Here is a 20,944-nt window from a genome sequence, read left to right on the forward strand (position 1 = left end):
CCATTCTGTAAGACCAGGGGAAAGAATAGGATTCCTTGCAGGAATTGCATGCTTGCCTTTTTGGCAGAGGTCTGATTAAATACAGCTGTAACCAGGTATTTCAGTAGTCACACTCAGCAGAGACAAAAATCACACTCATTCTGTGACAGGCAGCCCACTTTCACCCTGGCTTTAGGACAGACTGAAAACATGGATTTCTACAGGTATTTTTGGTCATTAATTAGACATACAACACTTTCAAAGCTATCACACAGGACATTTCTACCTGCCAGACACTTGTTAGACTGCAGTTGTGCCCAAAATGGTAGAAGCATGAGCTGTAAGCTGTAAGCTTTCATAGACCACACTGTCTCTGTACTCCTGCCTCTTAATATATATTTCTCCTGTGCTGCTCCCTCATGGAAACATTATCTTACAGCTAGCTTAGGCTCCCGGACCAGGCTGACTCTTGCGAGAATTATTTAGCATAAATCGATCCTTCCCTGAAGTTTCAAGTGGGTGTTTAAATCTTGTCTCTCCCTGTATCAATTATGTAAATAACATACGAAATGATAACATATAATAATATATGACATTAATGGCACTTTTCAGTAGCTAACAAAATAAAGAGATTAGGCCAAAGTAAGGAAAAAGCTACAGATATCTTTCTACCCCATTTTTTCAGTCACTGAACATAACTTATAATTCATTCAGAATTAAATCCAGCATCCTGCCTGGGCATTGCTTCTTTTCCACATGGCTCCTCTTTCCTGCAGTCACTCCCCTTACTCCCAGTGTTAAAATGCTCTGTTCTAGCTCTGCAACAGCACTGTGTTCCTCTCTCCAGCCTGTGCTTTCTCAAGAATGCCAACTTAAAGACTCTTTGTTTCACCATTTCTGGTTCTTCTCTCTTTCAGATGAGTGACAATGTGATCAGCTGTCCACGGTGACCAAGACTAGATGAATGCATAGATTTCTTGAAATATATATATACATCCATTTATTTCCCCTAACTTGGTAGGTATCTCTGTGAAACAGTTAAATAACAAAGCTTAGATGAACCTCACTTGATAGCCTCTGAAAAGAGAAACCTTCTTTGACTGCCTTTCCTAGTCTGGTCATTGAACACCAACAGAAGAACGAAGGAAAGGGAATAAGCAGAGAGAAGAGAAATGGAAAATGCTCATGAACTGGCCTGCTGAGAGGCAAAGCAGAGCTCAGACTTGTTGCCCTGTCACTGCTCTCCACTGCCTATACTCGGAGTCAACAGATATTCCAAGACTTCACGTCTACAGAAATAGATGGAGAGAGTAAAGGGACAAGAGACAAAGAAATATCCACAGCTGGGGTTCTCAACAGGAATATGGGGACAGAGCTAAAGAGCTTCACAACAAGCCTCTGGAAAAAGTCAGATTCTTACAAGAAAGGTGTGTTTTAGCCAGGGGAGGGACATGAGAGAAAAATAGGAAATCTCATTTCCTCTGTGAAATTTAGAGAGAGCCAAGTATAACTTTTCTTCATGCCACGGAAGTTCAAAAAAATCTGCTGCTGCCCTAAATTATCCTGTATTTAAGACATTTCAGTTTACAGGGAAATATTATTCGTTTGTCTTTGCAACCATATTGCAAAATGGCAATCTTCTGAATAAATAAAATCCATTTTTGAATTTTGTAAGAAGACTTAAAAAGCAGGAGAGAGTATATTATTTTTACAAGTCCTGTAAAATGCAAAGTCCTTTTTACAAGTTGCCTGTCTATACATAAGTTTAACCCTGTGAATTATTAATCAGTATTTTCATCACCAACAATGTACACAGCTTTTGTGCTATGGAAACACACAGAAGGCTGCAATTCTGGCTTTTGCACTTGGCCAGGCTGTACTGCAGAAAACTCCTTTAGCATCACAGAATCATTTTGGCTGAGATCCTGAGTTGCTCAGGGCTGCAGAATTCTTTACAATTCCCTTCTTGTTTGCCAATGTAACAGTATTAATGATTAGCAGAGACAACAGCATTTGCATTTTTGTTGACAGAAGCTGTTTCAGTTCTCATAGTTAATCCATCTTAGAGATGCACTAACAGCAGCATATATCGATATCTGCATGCACTCACATTTCAAAATAATTTTCAGATGAAGCTACTGTCCCTAATACACAAATTTAATGCAAGTGCTGATGTTCTGGCTTCTCTAAAACATTACTGCACATTCTAAACATTCACTTGCACTAAAACATTATTCTTAATTTCATCCATGAAGCTGTGCACCACCCAAGAGTCAGCCAAGGCTGCCAGCCACGCAAGACTCAGAAGGGCAGTCTGGTGCAACAAGTAGTCATTTTCTCAGCCAGAAGGTTGAACTGTCAGCAAAGGTAACTACTCTCTGTCAGCTCTCCCTCCAGCTGCTGTGACACACTGTGCCTGGGCTGAGAAGGGATTCAGTGCAAAGCTGAGATAAATCTTATTGCACAGGGGAGTGAAGGCAAAGAAAAGGAAGCAGCAGCCTGGTCACCTGACCAAAAAAGTGCCGCCTTCTAATCAAAGAAAGCTGGTAACATCATAGTTAAGTAAACCTGCTGCAGTAATACAGACTAGATTCCTGAGGAATAGATCAGTGATACTGCAGCTAACAACTGGGATCAATTTGGAGGCATCAGCTGCTTGCCTTACCCGGAATGGTGTGTTGATTCTGCTGGTCAGTGTATCCAGGATATGCACATTCTCATGTCGGTGCAGTAAAATAAAGCGGAGGAAAATCTTGAGGAGGGCTGGTTCTGAAATGCTGCGCAAAAAGAGATCCAGGTATGCAGTAGTAGTCATTACTTCTTCCACAGTCACCTACAAGCAAAAGTAAAGTAAATGCAAATGCACACACAAAATATCCATCCATCCATCCATCCTTTGCAACTGTATACCTGGTAAACATTCTAAGTTCTCCACCCATAACACTACCACAAAACCACTGAGGCCTTCGCTCCTAAATTTGCAAAAATCATGCTTCTGAATGCCTTGCAAGCTTTTTAAACCCATTTCTCACCTGTCTTGCTTCCCCAAGAAAGAATCCTTCCCCAAACTGACACCCCAAATCTCACACATACAGAAAATCAAAGAACCAAATCATACTAGATCCCCACCACCTTTCTGTCCATGTCACCTCTTTTGCATCACATCTCTGTCATCTCTCAGAAGCTTTTTCAGATTTTGTGAAGACCTACATCTAACACAACTAAAAATAAATGTCAGAGCACAATCAGCACAAGCTAAGTACAAAGCCATAGTCCTAGAGCTTTAAAGAGAAAATCCCCATAGATGTCCAGAATTTTGTCACAATTTTCCTTCCTTTCATTTTGTCACAGCACAATTCCTACTCAAATTTTAAAATGAGTATGTATATACATATAAACACACATAAAGCCAAACCCAAAATCTTCACTACTGACTATTAGTAGATCAAAACAGAATTCAAATATTCATGTGACATTTGCATACCATAACGCACACTGCTCTGCTTACTGCAATCCTTTGGAGATTATCTATTCACAGGATACACTGGCAAAGCACAGAAAATTCCAAAGCCCACCTCTGCACCATGTTCTGCTTTTGCAAAGTCAGCTCTTTTAAAATAGAGTACCCAGGAACCTAATAAGCTTAAGTGCACACAGATAAACCCTTAAATACAAGAATCTGACTATATGAAAAGAAGTATTAAACATCTTTTGTTTACCAAACTTAGCTGGATAAATGAAAAGACTGATTTTATTAAAAAAAAAAAAAAAAGCTGTCACTTAAGAGCTAAGAGGATTTAGAAAATATTCGGAAGGGCAACGTTTACGTAACATGCTGTAAAAAATCCCCGTTCCATTATGCTGCATGTTAGCCATGTACACAGTAATGTCATGATGCAAACATTCTCTTTAAAGCATTTAAGATCACAGGCTGCTTCTGGCTGGTTACACAGAACATAGGAATGGGGTATGCAGTCTGCAGACCTTGTGAGAGAGAAGCTCTAAAGCGAAGGTCACTGAATCACTCTCAGTCTGGGGCTTTATTCTAATACTCAGCTACACCATCCTTAATACAGTGGGTTACTAGCTCATTTTGGCATTAGAAAAAAAGCACCAGTGCAGCTGAATTTTTCATCAGGAAATAGAAGCAGCTCAGCACTTTTTTTTTTTTTTTTTTTTTTCAATAGCCAAAAGGTTTGGAGACTTGTGGTGTTAAAAAGAACAGGTTTCTGGTGAGAGTTAGTGACTGTTGCCCCGAGAACAGGCTTACTTTTTTTTTTTTTTTTTAATAGCAGCAAGCAGTAAAAAGCAAAGCCCAGGAAATCCATCATGTGACATCATTATTACAGCATACAGTTCACTGATGAGTTTAAACCTTCTGCCAAGGAAAGGCCAGACAGAAGTAATACATCGTCATGTCTCCATGTCACTTCTTCATCCCTTACAGGGAAAAGGAGGCACATTCTTGGCCTGTAGGTTTCACAGCTGTTTGCTGACAGAATGTATATATATAAAATGCTGAAGCTGTAAATGAAAGCAAGAAAAGCCAGTAGATTCACAAGGGCAGTGCCCTTTTTCTGAAACCAATACTCTTTGGACAACTCATCCTACATTTCTAGCAGTGAGAGAAACCCATATGCTTTTCAAAGTGCATATCATGAATGAAACACAGAGCAGAAGACAGCCAGCTGGAGACCAGTTTAGAAAAGAAATGCTGAATTCTGAGAGCATGTTCAGTGCTCCTAACAGCTTGGGGACTAGACAAAAAAAGAAATTATTTTTAATAGCCAACACTTCACTGATACCACTAAACAGAGTTAGAAGAACCAACTAAAGAATAATGAAGCCCTAACAGTTCACAAAGGAGTTACTTACAATCTTGTTAAATCTTAATTTTTTGAACTGAGGGGATTTTGTGCAGGGTACCACATTACAATTAATTTTTTCGTTCTTCTTGGGAAAGAAGCTGTTGAATCTGCTTAACCATTTTCCAAGAAAGAGAGAAGATGACTAAGTTTTGTCAATATTTAAATGGATTTGTAAAAATCTTTTTATTTTTCAATGAAAACGAACTGCCTTATCCACAACTCTCCTTCAGACTTCCTCAATAAATGAAGCTAGGGTCTATTTTGCAGCTCACTGTGCAACACTCAAAGCAGGCAAGTTAATGCTGCGCAAGCAATTTTAATGCTATCATGGTCTAGAAGTTCCAGTGCTCTCCCAGTGTGCCTTGTGTGCAACTTAAACACACAAACCAGCAAGGAGACCATCCTTCTGCTTCCCCAAAAGAGCAAATCAAACAAAAATATTGTTTTGGGGCATTTAAATGAAAGCCATGTTTGCAGTTTAGGAAAAAGACAGATTAACCCGGCAAGCAAATGCCTTGTGCTTTTACAGTTATATTTTATTTTGCCACCTTGCATTCTGGGTTTGATTCTCTCTTTCAGCATGTCTGACAGTAAGTGTAACTTCTGAAGATTTGAGGCACCTAGAGAAGTATGCAAGGAAGCCAATTTTAACTCCATAAGGCTAATTTTCTTTTTACTCTATGGGATACATTAGTCTGCTCTGATTCAGCCTCTAGAGAACTCACTCTTTTTGCAATTAACTAGAGAGGGATGTCGGAGAAATCAGTTACACTAGGCAAAACCCATCCTTGGCAAAAATCCTTTTAACTTTGCACACCTTCTCTACAGATTGCATCATACATAAAACATGGAGTGTTGAAAGCGAGACTAGTTCAATTTGTGCAGTTATTATTGAAGATCTTTGTTTTCTAAGATACCAAAGCCGTGCTATTAAGCTTCATTCAGACTACCTGCTGGTTGTCTCCTCTTAAACAAATGTCTCATGAGACAGATTTGAGGAAAGGGGAAATAATTTCTAATAAATTCAAATCAGCACTTAGGTAAACAACAAAAGAACAAATGTTCCCAGGGAACTAAACAGGTACTACCCATGTCAAGTATGTCCATTACAGTCAAATACAGAGGCAGCTTTACAAAAACTCTTACTGTAAACATTGGCTATAGTATAATTTGCCCAAGTAAGCTTTTAGCTAGCCCTCAGAATTGAATATCTTTGAATCAAAGACGATAAAAAGCAAGCCAAAACTTACACAAACCAGACACTTAATTTGAAAATTCTTCACCTCTGGTAATTCAAATGTCACCAAAAAAAAACCACAACAAAGGGAGACTAATAAAATCAAGACATGCTAGTTTTCTAGAGAAGCCCTTTGCTAAGGAAGTAAATTTCAAGCTATGTTTTTGGTAAAGGTATTTCAACAATATTAAAATCCACTGCCTCCTCATCAACAAAACCAGAAACCCACCAGTAGCATCCCTTGCATTAGATCCCTTCTGCTAATGGTAGAGCCCAGGGATATATTGCTGCTCCAAAGATAATGAAAACAAGAAAAAAACCCCATATCCATTGCATTAATCAGAACACTCAACCATTTTTATTTTATTTCATTATTAACAGTTGTAACAACTAAAAGTTGCTGGATTTTTTAAAATATACATATAAATTTAAAGCATCCATCTAAAAATACCATTAAAAAAGCCTGATCCACATGTTTTTCTATACAACAATCAAGATGTAAACTGCTACAAAAGGGACTACCTGAGAGTCTTCATAGCCAGACAGACACTTGACAGGAGATTACTGAACAGAGAAAGCCACTTTTAGCCATGTAATACCCGTCTCTAATTATGTAATAATTTTTAGCAAATTTTTCTCGCCTCTTCTGATGACTGATTAGATGGTGAGGCAGAACACTGTAAGAAGATCCAGCTTTTCCAAGTTACTGTGCAAAGTAATAGCAAAGAGCTAGAAATTACTGACACTGTGAGTTTGGTTTAATATATTACACTCACTGTGTTAGACCAATTGCACTGATTCTTTATTACTGGCGTACTTCCCATGAAAAGAACACAAGTGTTCTTAATAGAACTTATTCTCTAGATCCACAAGCAGTTTTAATCTGAATAAGCCCACCTCACTGACAAAAAAAATTCCATTTCTACTCCCTCCTATTAATTTTCAATTTCTTGCCCCCTGCTTACATAAGCAAAAGGATTCATGTTTCACTGCTCTTCACAGTCAATTGGATGAGGGAATTGATTCAGATTAAAACTATCCAGAAGCAAAGGTGAGTTTTAACCTCAATGAGTTTCAAATATGAACAGTTGTCCTGGCAAAAGAGGGAGAGACAAGCAGGATCAGGGACAGAGGAAGTTTGCACACTGTGGGAACCAGAAAACGCAAACTGTTTCAGCTTTCCTCAGCTTACATTTATAAACTGGTTCAGTTTACACCAGGTTAAAATTCAACTGCACTACAGTGTTTGATGCAAAGAGTGAAAGGCACCTTTACGTATACCCACACCACAGCTGCTCAAGTTAAGCTTTGTGCTATTACTGGGCTTCTCCAAAAGCACAAGACTTCTCAAAGTTTTCCAGTGACACTTGGTTTGCATGTTTCTACAGCAGCTGTCCGAACGCTTTTCAGTAAGGTGAAAGATGGTATTATCTCTAAATGGGAACTGACAGTCTTGTAGGATATTTATAAAGATGCTCCTTCTAATCTCTACAGTATAATTTACAGGTCATTTCCCTCTAGCTGAGCTGTGTAATCATCAAGCAAGTATTATTGAATTATCACAGTAGCATGCCATGTTAGAGGCTTTCTTTTAGACAGGTTAGTGTGCAGTATATTTGAGGTCCATTTGACAGAGCTTATTTGACAGGACCATGCCAGCACTTCCACAGAGCATTTCTGTTCACTTGGCCAACAGCAACTTTTTACACTAAAAAGCTGATACAATTTTCCATTATTCAGACTAAACCAAGCCTATTCAGATTAAAACAAGCCTTCCAAGTAGAAAAATAATTATATCACAGTTAGCAATTCCATGCCATGTAGTAAAAGCACTAAATGCTGACATTAAAAATTTGCTTTTATCATATAATTTGTCAAATTTTTAGTGCTTTCTTCAGTAAATTGAAGTACCAAAAATTACATAAACATTCACGATGTTCTGAATAGCTGTCTTTGTCACCCAAATTCTCTGAATGCCAAACTAAAATTAAATCATATGTGCTTACAGTACAACGATGTACACAACCAATTTGAATTGTATCAAAGATAACATAATATTTACATACACCACGGTGTGGCCCCTGATTATCCAGCACGTGGTTTTGACTACAAAATATATCCATATTAAGCACCTTCTGAAAAGGATTTCACTTATATTTCACTTAACAGTGCTGTGACTACCTAAAAGAACATAGCAAATAAACACAGTCTACTAACAAATATATGAAGACTAAAATAAGGCAATACGGCCTTAGCAGAACCAGTAAAAATTACTTCAATGGATTCTGGATTCACCCTGGGATTTCAATTAGGTTTCAACTGAGGAGAAAATTAGTCTTATTCGATCACTTAGACCCTTGTATAATTTGTCCCCAGAAGACCTTGTATTTTATTGATGGAGCTCAAAGATGTTAGTTTTGAAAGTGCAGCAAGAAATAGCCAGTGAAATACGTCACAGAATTGAATGGTATGGGCTCTGTACCCAAGTACAATTATACCTTCTCACAATTATTTTTTTCCTAAGTACCAAAACGTAGGGAAGAACGTACAGAACTGCATAATTTCAAGGTGCAACTGATATGCCATCAAAAATTACCAGTCTTAATTTAGAAACTGATTCTGTCAGAAAGTCTCAATTTTCTTAAATCCCAGACACTTACACCAGAAATAGTAAAAGATAGTTTGGGCAAAAGTTTAAATAATGGATTGTTACTACAAAAAGAAAACTACCAAATGAACAGTTGCTTTAGCTCTGTATCTTGACCGACAAAACATTTTATTCCTTCTGGTTTTAAAACGAATTTGCGACCTCGCACAAAGACACACACTACCACCACCCCCCAAACAATATCATTGAATTACTTTTTTGATGTCTATGATGAAAAACTTGTACGTCAGAAGTAAGGAGGTTAACTCTCCTGTACAAAGTACAGTAACAGCCAGACAACCAAAGGACAAGGCAGGGCTATCCAGCACAGCCAGTTAACGCATATCCTCAGCTACGTAAATAGAACTCTGGGCTCTGACTACCCATTCAGCAATGTGCAGCTTTGGAGATACCAACACACTTGTCAATCGCTCATTACACGTGTAGGTGGGATAACCCACACCAAGTGACAAGACTAGTACAGACAAGGTATAAATTAGGCTACAAGTATATGCTATATTTAGGATGCTTATCTTTGAAAAATGAAGTTAGGTAGTCACAAGCTTGAGAATGTTTGGGTTATTTAAGCACATCACAGTTAATCTGCTACATAAATAACCTTCACAGAGCTCACTGTGAGGAACAGGTTATTTCAAGCTAGCTTGCTTGCCCGATCAATTTGAAACTTCCTTAACTGGAAAAAACCTGAACTAGAGAACTCTTTTTTCAACTCCATACTAGCTTCCTGAGATAAAATCAGAAAATCACACCAAGCAACACATATCGGTCTCCCCACCCCCTGACTTTTTCATAGAAACACATCTCCATCCTCAACAGTCTTCTACTGTTTCATTCACACAGTAAACTGTGTACATAGTAAGTATTTATAGGGAGATAATCTGCAAAAAATCTAAAAAAGGCAGAGCTTACTACAGAGTTCCTTAAATGTTACAAACATTTCAAGATCACACATATGCATATCTCAAAGTTCTGGGCCACATACTGAAATTCTGAAATACTTTTACTGAAATTCTTATGTTACTTTAACCAAAAGTCGTGTTTGATAGTCAAATGTTTTAACATGGGAGAAGGGAAGGAAGTCAAGGAAAGGAGTAAGAGATCTGCATGGATGAATTAGGAGCTCCTAGTAAATCTGAAACATGAAAGGAAGAGACAGGAGAAGGGAAAGGTGGCCCAGGAGGAAGATGGAAAAAGTGTCTGAGTGAGCAGGCAAAGCATTAGGAGAGCCAAAGCCCAGTTGGAGTTGAAGAAGAGCTTCAACAGCAAAAGAAAGACTATGAAAAATGCATGGTCACTACTGAATGGGGACAGGGACCTGGTGACAGAATACACTGAAAAAGTCACAGTATATCAGAATAGTTAGGGTTGGAAGGAACCTCTGGAGATCATCATTAAGGTTGAACCATGGGTACCAGACTGGATGTGAGATGTTAAGGGCTGAATGCTATATGAGGTCTAGACTTCCTTCCTTCCTCCCCACCCGATCACAAAGAATTAACAGAAGCAGCTGTTATACCCCAGTTAAATTCTGGAAAAAAGATTTATAGAAACACCTTAGGAAGATATGCCAATAATTATCATAATCTCTTCTTACCACCCTATAACCTTTCACAGATCTGTCTTCCTAATCAGGTATTTATACCACACTCCATTACATGCTGAATTTCAACTCACAAGCTAGAACGAGTCAGAACAACCAAAACAACATGAATGACTGCATGAAAATTAAGATCTTCAGCCACAAGTAGACTTTGATATCAAACCAACTTCAAGTGAATTTAACAGAAAAATCAAGATCCATTTAGTATTGTGTTAAATGAAAGAACTTCTGTTTTAAAAACCATCATGGTACACTGGCCTTTCTCTCATTTTGGCCCTTCCAATTTTTTATTAACCTAAAGATTAATTACAACACAAATCCCTCAATAGGTGATACAGTTTTCAAAGCCCACTCCTCAACTTAGCATGAATGTTTCCAATGGCAACTAGAAATTACTTTAATATACAAAAGAGCTGTAATAGCATAATTATCTGTCTTAGCACACAGACATCTGTCCCAAAATCCAGTATGTAAAATATTTATTTTCTGTTAAATTAACATGGAGCACAGCAAGGAAAGACTGGAGAGGTCAAATGTGCCTCTACTTGATTCCTTTTGCTATGGAGTTTTGGTCTCACAGATGTGAGAGGCTTGTATCAGATCCACTAGATGGTGCAATCCATCTTCTCCATTAAATGCATTTGAAGTTTATACACAAGTAGTTAATTTTTAAAGAGGAAAAGGTCAATCTCAATGCTAATCAAGAAAAGGCTTATTACTGGAAGAACAAGGCACCAAACAGAATGCTGGGGTTCAAGAAAGATCTAGGCTTAAAACTCTCATGTTAGCAGTCAGTATTCCCATTTTCAAGAGAACTACGATTTCACCCAGTTTCAGGGTATATAAATGAGGTTCAACAAAATTTTAATCACATGAAACAAAAGGTAATCAGAACAGCAATCTCTGAATAATTTAAGTAACATTAACAGGGAAGTAATCAACCCTATAGGGTGTTAGCAGATTTACTGACCGATACGACTGGCTTTTACAGGCACGGTAGCACTCAAAACAATCTAAGATTAGTCTTGAGTACTTCAGAGATAAAAACAGGACTCACTAAGACTAGAATCCATTCTGATATCTCCCTTGTTATCCATAACCTTGACCTAAAACTGGTTAGGCTTTTCACTTCTAATTCCCAGTCTTGGTAAGGGATTAAGTCCAGATACAGAAATAGAAAAAATTACTGCCAGGTAAGGAGGTGAACTCGCAGTGACAGGCTACAGATTTGATATGGATTACAGCCAAATTTTACTTGAACCCTCACCAACTTCCAAATTGTTTGAGGTCTGCTGAATCATTGTAAAAGACTCTACACTGCTTATGACTTTCTTGGTGATTATTTATCATGAAGAATTGTGTGTGCTACTAAAACAAGTTGTGGACAAAAAGGCAGGATATGGAGTTTCATTGTCCTCTCAGGAAATGGAACAGCTGCAGTGCTTTCTGCTTGGCAGGCTTAGTGAAAATCAGGAGACCTTCAAAAAGTAATTTATTGGTTATCTTCTGGCAAGTTTTTCATGGATTTTTACTTTCAGCAGTTCCTCCTTTTTCTCCTCAAACAAGGTGTTCTTTTACAGGGCAATGAAGACTGTTAATTCAAAGAATCATAGAACCATAGAAATGGCCTGGGTTGGAAGGGACCTTAAAGATCATCTAGTGCCAACCCTTCTGCAGAGCACAGGGGGACTTTTCACTATACCAGGTTGCTCAGAGCCCCATCCCACCTGGCCTGGAATACTTCCAGGGATGGAGAATTGACATAATTGACATATTCTGCAACAGTTGGAAATGTAACTTCTTGCAGCCTAAGAAACCAACAAAAAATTAAGGAAATTCACCAACATTGGTGTCGTATTTTGCAGAGGATAACCCCTAAAATTCAAAGAAAAGGGGAAAATTTTTTCTTCAATGTAACATAAACTGCACACTAACACATTAGAAAATTGATACCAGACTCCACTTTAGGAAAATAGCTTTACCAACTATCATAAGGAACTACAAAACAATAGTAACTTCACTAAAATTAGCGTAATATTTATTGACCTTTTCCTGTGGGCATTTTCCTTTAGGAAAATATTTGGAGAAAAAATGCTCATGGAAACATGTCTACCACAATGAAACATCTAAAATGTCACTGCTTTTTTGACAATATGTGAGCCTAGGACAACAAAAATATTTTGGTTCTGAACCACACTTAAGAATTTTAAACATTTTCAGAAATACCTATATTGTGCTTAGTAAAGCATAGAATGAAAAGATGGAAAGTTAGTCTAGAAACCTACTGAATTGCATGTACTGACAGTACATTTAATAGGATCTTTACAGAGAGGTCTTCCATAATACTTTTGCCCGTTATTATTTTGTGTCATGCTTGCATACACCACTGACCTTATGGAGTGCAGGAGCCATTACTGGCACCAAAAATCCATTGTAAATGTAATTCACAAGCTGGTTACGTATCAGGGGATGTGCCACCTAGGAGGGTGAGGGAGAGAAAGACACAGAAGAGTTCCAGTGAGATTTAAAATGAGACAGGGAACAGATAACTATTATCCGCTACCAAAACCTTTCCCATTTAATGAAACATTTGTCCTTCTCACCAGCATTTGCTATGATTCAGGTTCTTAAAGACTGTTCCCTCTACAAAGAAACTGCTTAATTACAGTAAGTCTGCCAGAGTTAGAGACAGGGCTTTTCAATCTTCCTGCATGCTGACAAGGATGAATGGATGGACGGAAAAGTGTGTATGCCCATGTATCAAAGGAAGATTTGAGATTCTAAATTTAGCTCCCGCAACCTCATCAAGGTCACTTGAAGGTGGATTTGCCATTAACTTGTCTTCCCTACAAGAAGAAAAAGCAGAACAGTTGCTTTCCTATGGTTCAAGAGTAAGTAAACCAAAGGTAAAAGTATACTGTTTCACATGCCCTTCTCCCAGCCACTGTAAAACAAAACAGAAAATCTACCAAAACCTACATTATTCATTCAGTAGGATGGCTAGGATCTTAAAAAAAAAAAAAAAGAACTGTTATTAAAAGACAAAAATTCACTTTTATAATGAAGCATTCATTTTGCCTTTGCAATGAAAACATAGTACCAATTCAGGTATATAAAAGCAAAATAAAATTACATTCAGAAGCTTTCAAATATATTTTGTTTGAAGTTCACATAGAGACTAGAATGTCACAGCCTACTTGTGGCCACAAATACATTCTCCCACTTGCAATTCTCACCAGACTTCCTTTAATTTGGAACCCTTAATTTGGAAAGGGGAAGAAAAAGGGTGACCTCCTTCTTTGCTGTGATCCAGGGAAAAAGTAGTAAATGTCTTAGCTACACAGTCCCTTTTTTTTAATCTCTGGCCAAAGTCTTTGACTCAGCACAGAGAAAGCCACACCACAAAGACCACTGCATGCACAGAGCAAAAATTCCTGCAGTAAACAACCTTTCAATTCAACTGAACAAAGACTATATAGACATAATCAACCAGCTGTCAGAAGCTGCTCCTTCTGCACGTCAGCTGAAGATCCTCTACGATTCTGAATTTATTTGAACAGTGATTTCAACATAATTTGTTCCTCTTTAGTTTTTCTCCAGCACTCTTTAAAATAATTTTTGAAATAAAGGTATGAAATATGGTCTCCCACAAATGCAGATCTGTAGGATAACTCTGGTTAGACACCAAAATGAATATTGTCCCCATTCGTGTTTAAACATGCATATTAAAAAATCTTGTATATTGCATTTGAACAATGACAGCTATTATTTTTGCTTGTTCAGTGCTTTAACAGTCAATCAGTTCCTTTATTTCACATATGTTATATCAAGTCATACGTTTTATTTAACAATAAATGTGACTAAACTTTCAATTCTATTCTTCACATTTCTTCAAATAACACATAAATCTACAGTTTTTGTAGAATTTATATCATGTTTTAATGACAAACTGGACTGGGGTTCTATAGGGTTTTCTAGCCTTAAAAACAATACGTAAAGACAGAAATCTCATTTTAGATTTAAATCAGAAAAAAAAATAGTAAGGAAGCAAAGCAAAAAAAAATTGTTAACAAGAAATATTAAGCACAGAGTGGATTCAAAACAGGCCAATCTAAAATGAATTTATATTTTTAGGAAGATACCTAAATTCTACTTGGAGGGCTTTCTTTATGTTGTCCTCACCAACAGGTAAAACAGATTATTTTCGCTATTTTCCTTTGTATGCTATTATGAGAGCTTTAACACAGACACAAAAACATTTTCCCAGATGTAAAGGCATTCGATTTACTTTTAGTATCAACAGTGGTATTAAAATGCAATAAACATTTGTTTTTTTTCTTTTAACAGAAAATCCTCCCAATTATATAATGAAATATCAAGCTTTGTAACACCTGTCACTTAAAAACCAAAAATTTATTAATTCATCCTTATAACTAGGACAGACAGCACACAGCATTCATTTTATAAGCAATTTATTATAGTGTAACTTTAAAAGTCCACACCATTAAAAAGTAAATTAACTCCATAATTTACAAACTTCTGCAGAAAATATAACCGACTACTACGTCAAAAGAATAGGCCAACTCTGCTCAATTACCTGTATCACAGCATTGCAAAATTCAAGGGAATTCATGAATTGCACAAGGGCTGGTGACAAAAGCCAGTCATCTTTCAGCAGACAGTGCCATTCTTCTCCTTTTTCTTCCAGTTTTGTAGGCAAAGATGAATAGAGGCCACTTAGTCCTGTTGCTAGCACCTGTATTTCAAAAATAGAAGAGGAAATAAGTTAACTATCCATCTGCTTGAATGGCAATGCTACAAACGGTTTCTCCTATTAGTTTTACGAATACAAGAGAGTGTTAAGATGAATCTCATTTTCTTTCAAAAAAGTCCTGGGGCAGAAAGACATGAATATTTTAAAGAGCCTTCTATACAACATTCTTTTTTCAAGATTTGGTATTTAGGAGAAAGTGATGGGGAAAATAAGGTTGCTTTGTCTATTTTTAAATTTTTAATCCTAAGTAATAATTTCTTTTTAAATTCTTCTAAAACCATTTGTCACTTTCCTTCGGTCCCTTTTAGAAACAGCCATCACTGCCATATATTCACAGCTTGTCTTTTGTTGGTGATTCAAATGTTACTGTTTACATACGCCTATAGGAAGTAATTTCACTTGGAACCACAAAACATTAGAAATGGAGGGGTAAAGTGCCCCATCAAGAAAAAGCTGATGTTCAGTGTCACTTAGACCACAGATAGGTGTTGATTTTCATTCCCAGGCACTTGAACTCAGCTGAATTCCCTTTAAAAAAAACCAAAACAAAACCAAAAAAAAGCCAAAACCCCACAACTGTTCATAACTTCCCTTTTTCCTTTCTTATTTATTTGGAAGGGGGAAGAAGAAATAAAAAAGTCTGAAATAAGTTACTGATTAAACATTTTTTCCAGTAACATTAAGGCTTACAGGTGATTTATGTAGAATGTATCACTGAAGCACAAAATTACACTTTTAGTTACAATTTTAAAAGCATATTTCCAAAAAGTGTTTTTTAAGTTTTGCTTAATATATCTAGAAAATGGTAGCTTCAGGTGAGGATTTTAATTACTGAACTTATTTAAGTCTGGAAACTATCTAAATATTATTCAGTAATCTTACCCTTCTGACATGATTTTATACAACTTCAAGATAATTTTTAAGATGACTCTCATTTTTATGGGAACATTAAAACTCAGCCTGATGGAAATCTTTTTAATTTTCATTCAACAGACTCCTCTAAGAGTTTTTTCTCTTACAAAGGGCTACTTGGCATCTACAGGGCTAGACTGTCAAAGCTGAGATGAAACACAATTCTCTTATCTATTGGAAAACAAACAGTTGACAATGTGCAGGTCAAAGACCAAGGGCTGACAGAAGGAGATTCAGGTTCTGATTAAATGCAAGTGCAAGCGACTGTAATTGTTAACCCATCCAATCAGACAAAGGCTGTCTTTCTGGATACTTTCCATTCCCAGTTCACATAATTTTTAAGATGCATTTATTCTGGCATATATAATTAAGCCAAATATTAAGGGGGAGGGGAAAATACTGCAGATAATTCACAGCTTTAGCACAGTGACATATACACAGTTTTATACACATATATAGGCAGATAGATAAATAAAGGATAGGTAAAAGACAATGCTGGAAACACATTAAAAAATTAAAAAGCTAAAGCTATTGAGCAAAGTTTTATTTGTATTACCACATTCTTTTATAACCAGAATCTTTTTTGTTGGTTTGTTGGGTTTTTTCCCTCTTTCTCACAGTAGAAGAGCTCAGAAAAAAGTTATGAAAATCTTCCTTGGGCCACAGAACCACCTATATGTAACCCACACAAACAGCTCCACACACAAACCCAGGCTTCCAACAGTGACAGAACTTGAGATTTGTTTGTGTTACATGCTGTTAATTAATGCACACTTGATTTTCCACTGTCTGCTTAAAATTTGATTGCTATTCATAAACACATACTACCATCTAAGTAAGCAATCTGATTTTCAAAGCAGTGTACTATCCACATTTCTCCTTCATATGGATATTAGTCCCTAAGCATAAGAAACTGACCTTGAACAAAACATACTACTTACTCTCCACTAAAAGGAGCAGCAAACTCACAATCAGTCTGTCTTGAATTCTTTAGTTTGTCAGACTTACTGAATTTAGAAATTTCAGATGTAGCTGCTAAAATCTGTAGAGTTCAGAAAACTCTTACTATGAAGTACAGCTCAAATGGCTCTACAAAACTGTTTCTTAAGCACTAAGAGAGTAGCCACTGGAAGAAATTCCATCTCTTTAGATAAAAAATATTTGAAAATGTTCACAAAGTATATGGTATGAACAGGATTACCATTTGAAATTACCAACAGAACATCCTATAAGTAGACCTATAAAACACTGCACATATACAGACTACATTACAATTTTAATCAGTAACAAAACATCAGTGAAAAAAAAATCTGAGAAGTAAGGAAATGAATGAGTTCACGTCCTGAAAGGGCAAGATTGGTTTTATTTCTTGTTTTCTGCAAAGCAGTGTCCTTTTCAACTTTTCCCAACATTTGTCATGTCAATCCCACATGCTCATCTACTTTCAGAAGCATCTCCAGCAGTTTCTTTCTCACCATCAACCAGTTTGCTTTTTACTTTCTCTTGACTCACAGAAGACACTGACTGACTACATGATTTGTAATCACAGACAACTTATGTGATTATAATGTGTTATTAATGCACAATCAATTGCTACCTGGACAACTCCTTCCCTTTAATAATTTCCTTTCCTCTCACATCCATATCTTTCTATCTCTATGCAGTCTTAACTTTTCAAGGACACTGCAGAGCCATCCCTCCTCCTGCTTTAATACTTGCTTTCCTAAGCTCTGAACGTATTTACAAATAAATGTTTTTATGGAGAGACTTTGAGATGTTATCCAGCTCAAAATTTTTAAGAAGCATTATTTTCTTATTATAATGCTGAACAGATAGTGTCTTCAGTCAGATTCAGAAAACTTTCAGGTCGAAACATGATAAAAATTATATGGTGTGACATCAGAAAACTTTATCCAATAGTTTGCCTACAGATTCTGTCTTAAAAACATTTGTTAGTGGTGTACCTTACTGCAGCCTCTCTCCTTCCTCCTTTACAGTTTATTCACCTGCAGTTCTGAATACTATGGAACTACAGACAATCCAGTTTTTAAAAAGCTGCTAACCAAAGTTAAGTCAAAAAACAGTATCAAGAAAACCCTGAGGTTCACTTTGGCACAGATCTAACACTGATCTGGATATATGAGGCAGCACAGATTTGTGGCCAGACTCCATCACAGGGGATGCCTATACTATGCAACAAGGCACGGTAAAGAAAACCCTGTATGCCAACCCAGCCCCAGAACCAGGGATAACATCACAGTGCCACCCAAACACGGCTCCTGTCAGCACAGGACTGTGGTAACTGTTTGGGAGAGCACCTGAGGTAACAGCTGTACTGATTTGAGTGATGTACAGCAAGGCCACTGACACCTACAGATTCTTCCACCAGAACCAAATCTGTTCTTCCGCTCATCACAACTCAAATTTGAGAAAGACAGTGAGCTAGTAAGCTGAATCTATGGCATTACATTAAAGTCTTACTATAGACTTAGGCCAGTCTCATTACTGTTCAGAAAAGTCTGATTTTAGCACATTTTGACAAGAAGCTTTCCTAATTGGAATGATTGTCAATCATGGCTCCCTGATGTTGGAAGCTGGCTTTTAACTTCAGTATAATAAGGCTTTTTTCCTTTTTTTTTTTGCTTTTTTTTTTTTTTAATTAATTGGAAGATATAATTTTGGAAGTTATAGCATGAATCCAATAATGGAATCTGGGACAGTTTGAGAACCAATATCATATTCTTTAGTAGCATCTATTAAACAAGGTCAACTGGAATCTCTCATCAGGAAAACAAATAAATTGATGCAATATTTACAACTGACCAAAAGAAATCATTCAGAAGTTTTGTTTTGCAACTTGTAGGCCTCCCCTAGCCTGTAAACCTGGCTCTGCCTTATGGCTCAAAGCAATCTCAGAATAAATGGAAACCTATGGCTGGAGCAGCTGTGATCAGGCAGTGATGTTTAAGTCAGGGATTCTAGTCTTCTCTGTTCTACAGCTCCCTGCTTTAGTAGCTATGTGAGGCTCTGGCATTTACTAAATTAAAATGCAAGCCATGAAGAAGATAAAAGAATCAGTCCAAAAACTGACACACAAGAGCAACTTTTGTAGAGAATGATACTAAGGTTTGAATACATCCCTTGCAAATCTCGAACTGTGATAAGGCATGAATAAACAGGTGGTGGTATTCCATTCTGCTTTAGCTGTAAAACTGGAGTAGGCCAGCTTTGTTAGTTAAATTAGATTAATTACTTAACAGCAAAGGCTTTCTATTCATGTAGTAAGATTGATTTGCCAGATGTAACAGTGGAACAGTACTACCAAGTTTTGTAACAGAGCAAAACACAGCAAGATGGTTCTTTGCCTGAGACTGCCATAGAAACATCCCATTCCGTGACAACAAGCAAATCTTCCTTTTATCTTGCAAAAAAAATTACATTTTTATAACACTCTTGCTGTTTTCACACTTGCTTTTTGAACTGTTGAACTGATGTCAGTGTGGCAAGCATGGCCTGCTTAAGCCAGCACTGCAACCAGAAACAACCTCCTCAGAACACCTCACTCCCATTTCTCACACCCTTCAGCCCCAGAATCATAAAGGGGCCTCACAGTGAGACAGAACAAGTTTCCCTCTGATTGAGTTCTCTTACAACTTCCATCGATTTCCCAATTCAATTCACTGTGTGACTGCAAAAACACTTGTGCCGGCCCAAAAGCACAAGACACTGGTATGGAAACAAGAAGCGAGCCTGCGTTTGGCATTAGGGCTGGTTTGAACGGAGTCATCATTCATGAAGTAGTTGTTAGCAGAAATAAAGGCATTACAACACATCTTTATCAAGAGAGACAGGAAAGATTAAGAAACTACAGGAGAGACAGTTAGCTTAGCACTGAAGACCGCGCAAAATAAGAACAACTTACTGGGCAAAAATAGGTGTTTTCCGCTATGTGGTTTGCAACAAGGTTGTTTTCTGCAGACAAAGACATTATGAAAAGCAGTGCATCACGGGCCTGTTGGCCTACTGTTCCTTCTCGATGGATGAAGGGAATCAGCAGGGAAAATATGAGGAAATTGGCAGCTCCTTGGTCCTCACTAGTGTGGAAAAACAATTCTAAAATGGAGGGATCTTTGGCGATAATTGAGCAGAGCTGGTTCAAGAGGACGACCAACTCTGTTTCTACTGTTGGAGTGGCTGTTCCTGAGCAGGAACTCAGCAACATCATCAAAGGCTTCAAAATGGGCTTGTGATGCAGCAAAGGCTGATGAGATTGGGTTACTAGCATTTCATACATTTTGAGTTGCTCAATTTTTGTCTCATCAGTGAACTCTCGCCGTAGGCTCCAAAGGAAAAGCTTCTCCATGATGTTTTCTGAGACCACAAACTCCAGAATAGGCCCCATTGAGGCATCCTTTGCTTGCTCCTCAATTAATAAGAAAAGCATATGCTCCACATAATTCTGAACAGTGCTGGCCTCATCAGGTGAGATTGCCCCATACTTTGCCTGAGTGTTTTTCAAAGGATCATGCTTCTCTAAGATTTTCAGAACCTAAAGAGAAACAAAGGCAGATCAGTTTGAGTGCATTTTAAAAAATATGCACTTACTACTGCAAGGAAAAAAATAATCAAAATTCTTAACAGAAAAATCATAGAATCTTTTCATGCTTTCAGATTGAGAAAGTTTGACAGAAACTAAATGTTTCACATCTAACATGTACAAGGCCAGAACATAATGCTTTTGTTCACTATTTTTTCTAATAAGCACCTAAATTTACCACTTGTCCTATGGCTGAAAGCCAGGGCTTCTCTGAAATAGGGATAAGCTAGGTTTCCTTAGTGTTCAGGGATTGAGTTTCAGTTTGAAGTGAGTTTCTTTGTCACGGAGGACTGAAATCAAAGGACCTGC

At 37.3% G+C, this 20,944-nt stretch overlaps 1 protein-coding gene across 5 annotated transcripts in view; it reads right to left on the bottom strand.

The window, feature by feature from the left end:
• Window positions 1-20,944, bottom strand: part of FHIP1A (FHF complex subunit HOOK interacting protein 1A) — an 87,220-nt gene that overhangs the window by 14,464 nt on the left and 51,812 nt on the right. For all 5 annotated transcript variants that reach the window (XM_050337878.1, XM_050337875.1, XM_050337877.1 and 2 more), the window contains 4 exons: window positions 19,961-20,587; window positions 14,950-15,108; window positions 12,744-12,830; window positions 2,645-2,812 (listed from right to left, as the gene is read on the bottom strand). In XM_050337878.1, coding sequence (XP_050193835.1) covers window positions 2,645-2,812; window positions 12,744-12,830; window positions 14,950-15,108; window positions 19,961-20,587 — 1,041 coding nt within the window. The remainder of the gene's footprint in view (window positions 1-2,644; window positions 2,813-12,743; window positions 12,831-14,949; window positions 15,109-19,960; window positions 20,588-20,944) is intronic.

The sequence above is a fragment of the Myiozetetes cayanensis genome, unplaced genomic scaffold (assembly GCF_022539395.1).
Source record: "Myiozetetes cayanensis isolate MyiCay16 unplaced genomic scaffold, myiCay2020 scf7, whole genome shotgun sequence".
NCBI classification, from domain to species: Eukaryota; Metazoa; Chordata; class Aves; order Passeriformes; family Tyrannidae; genus Myiozetetes; species Myiozetetes cayanensis.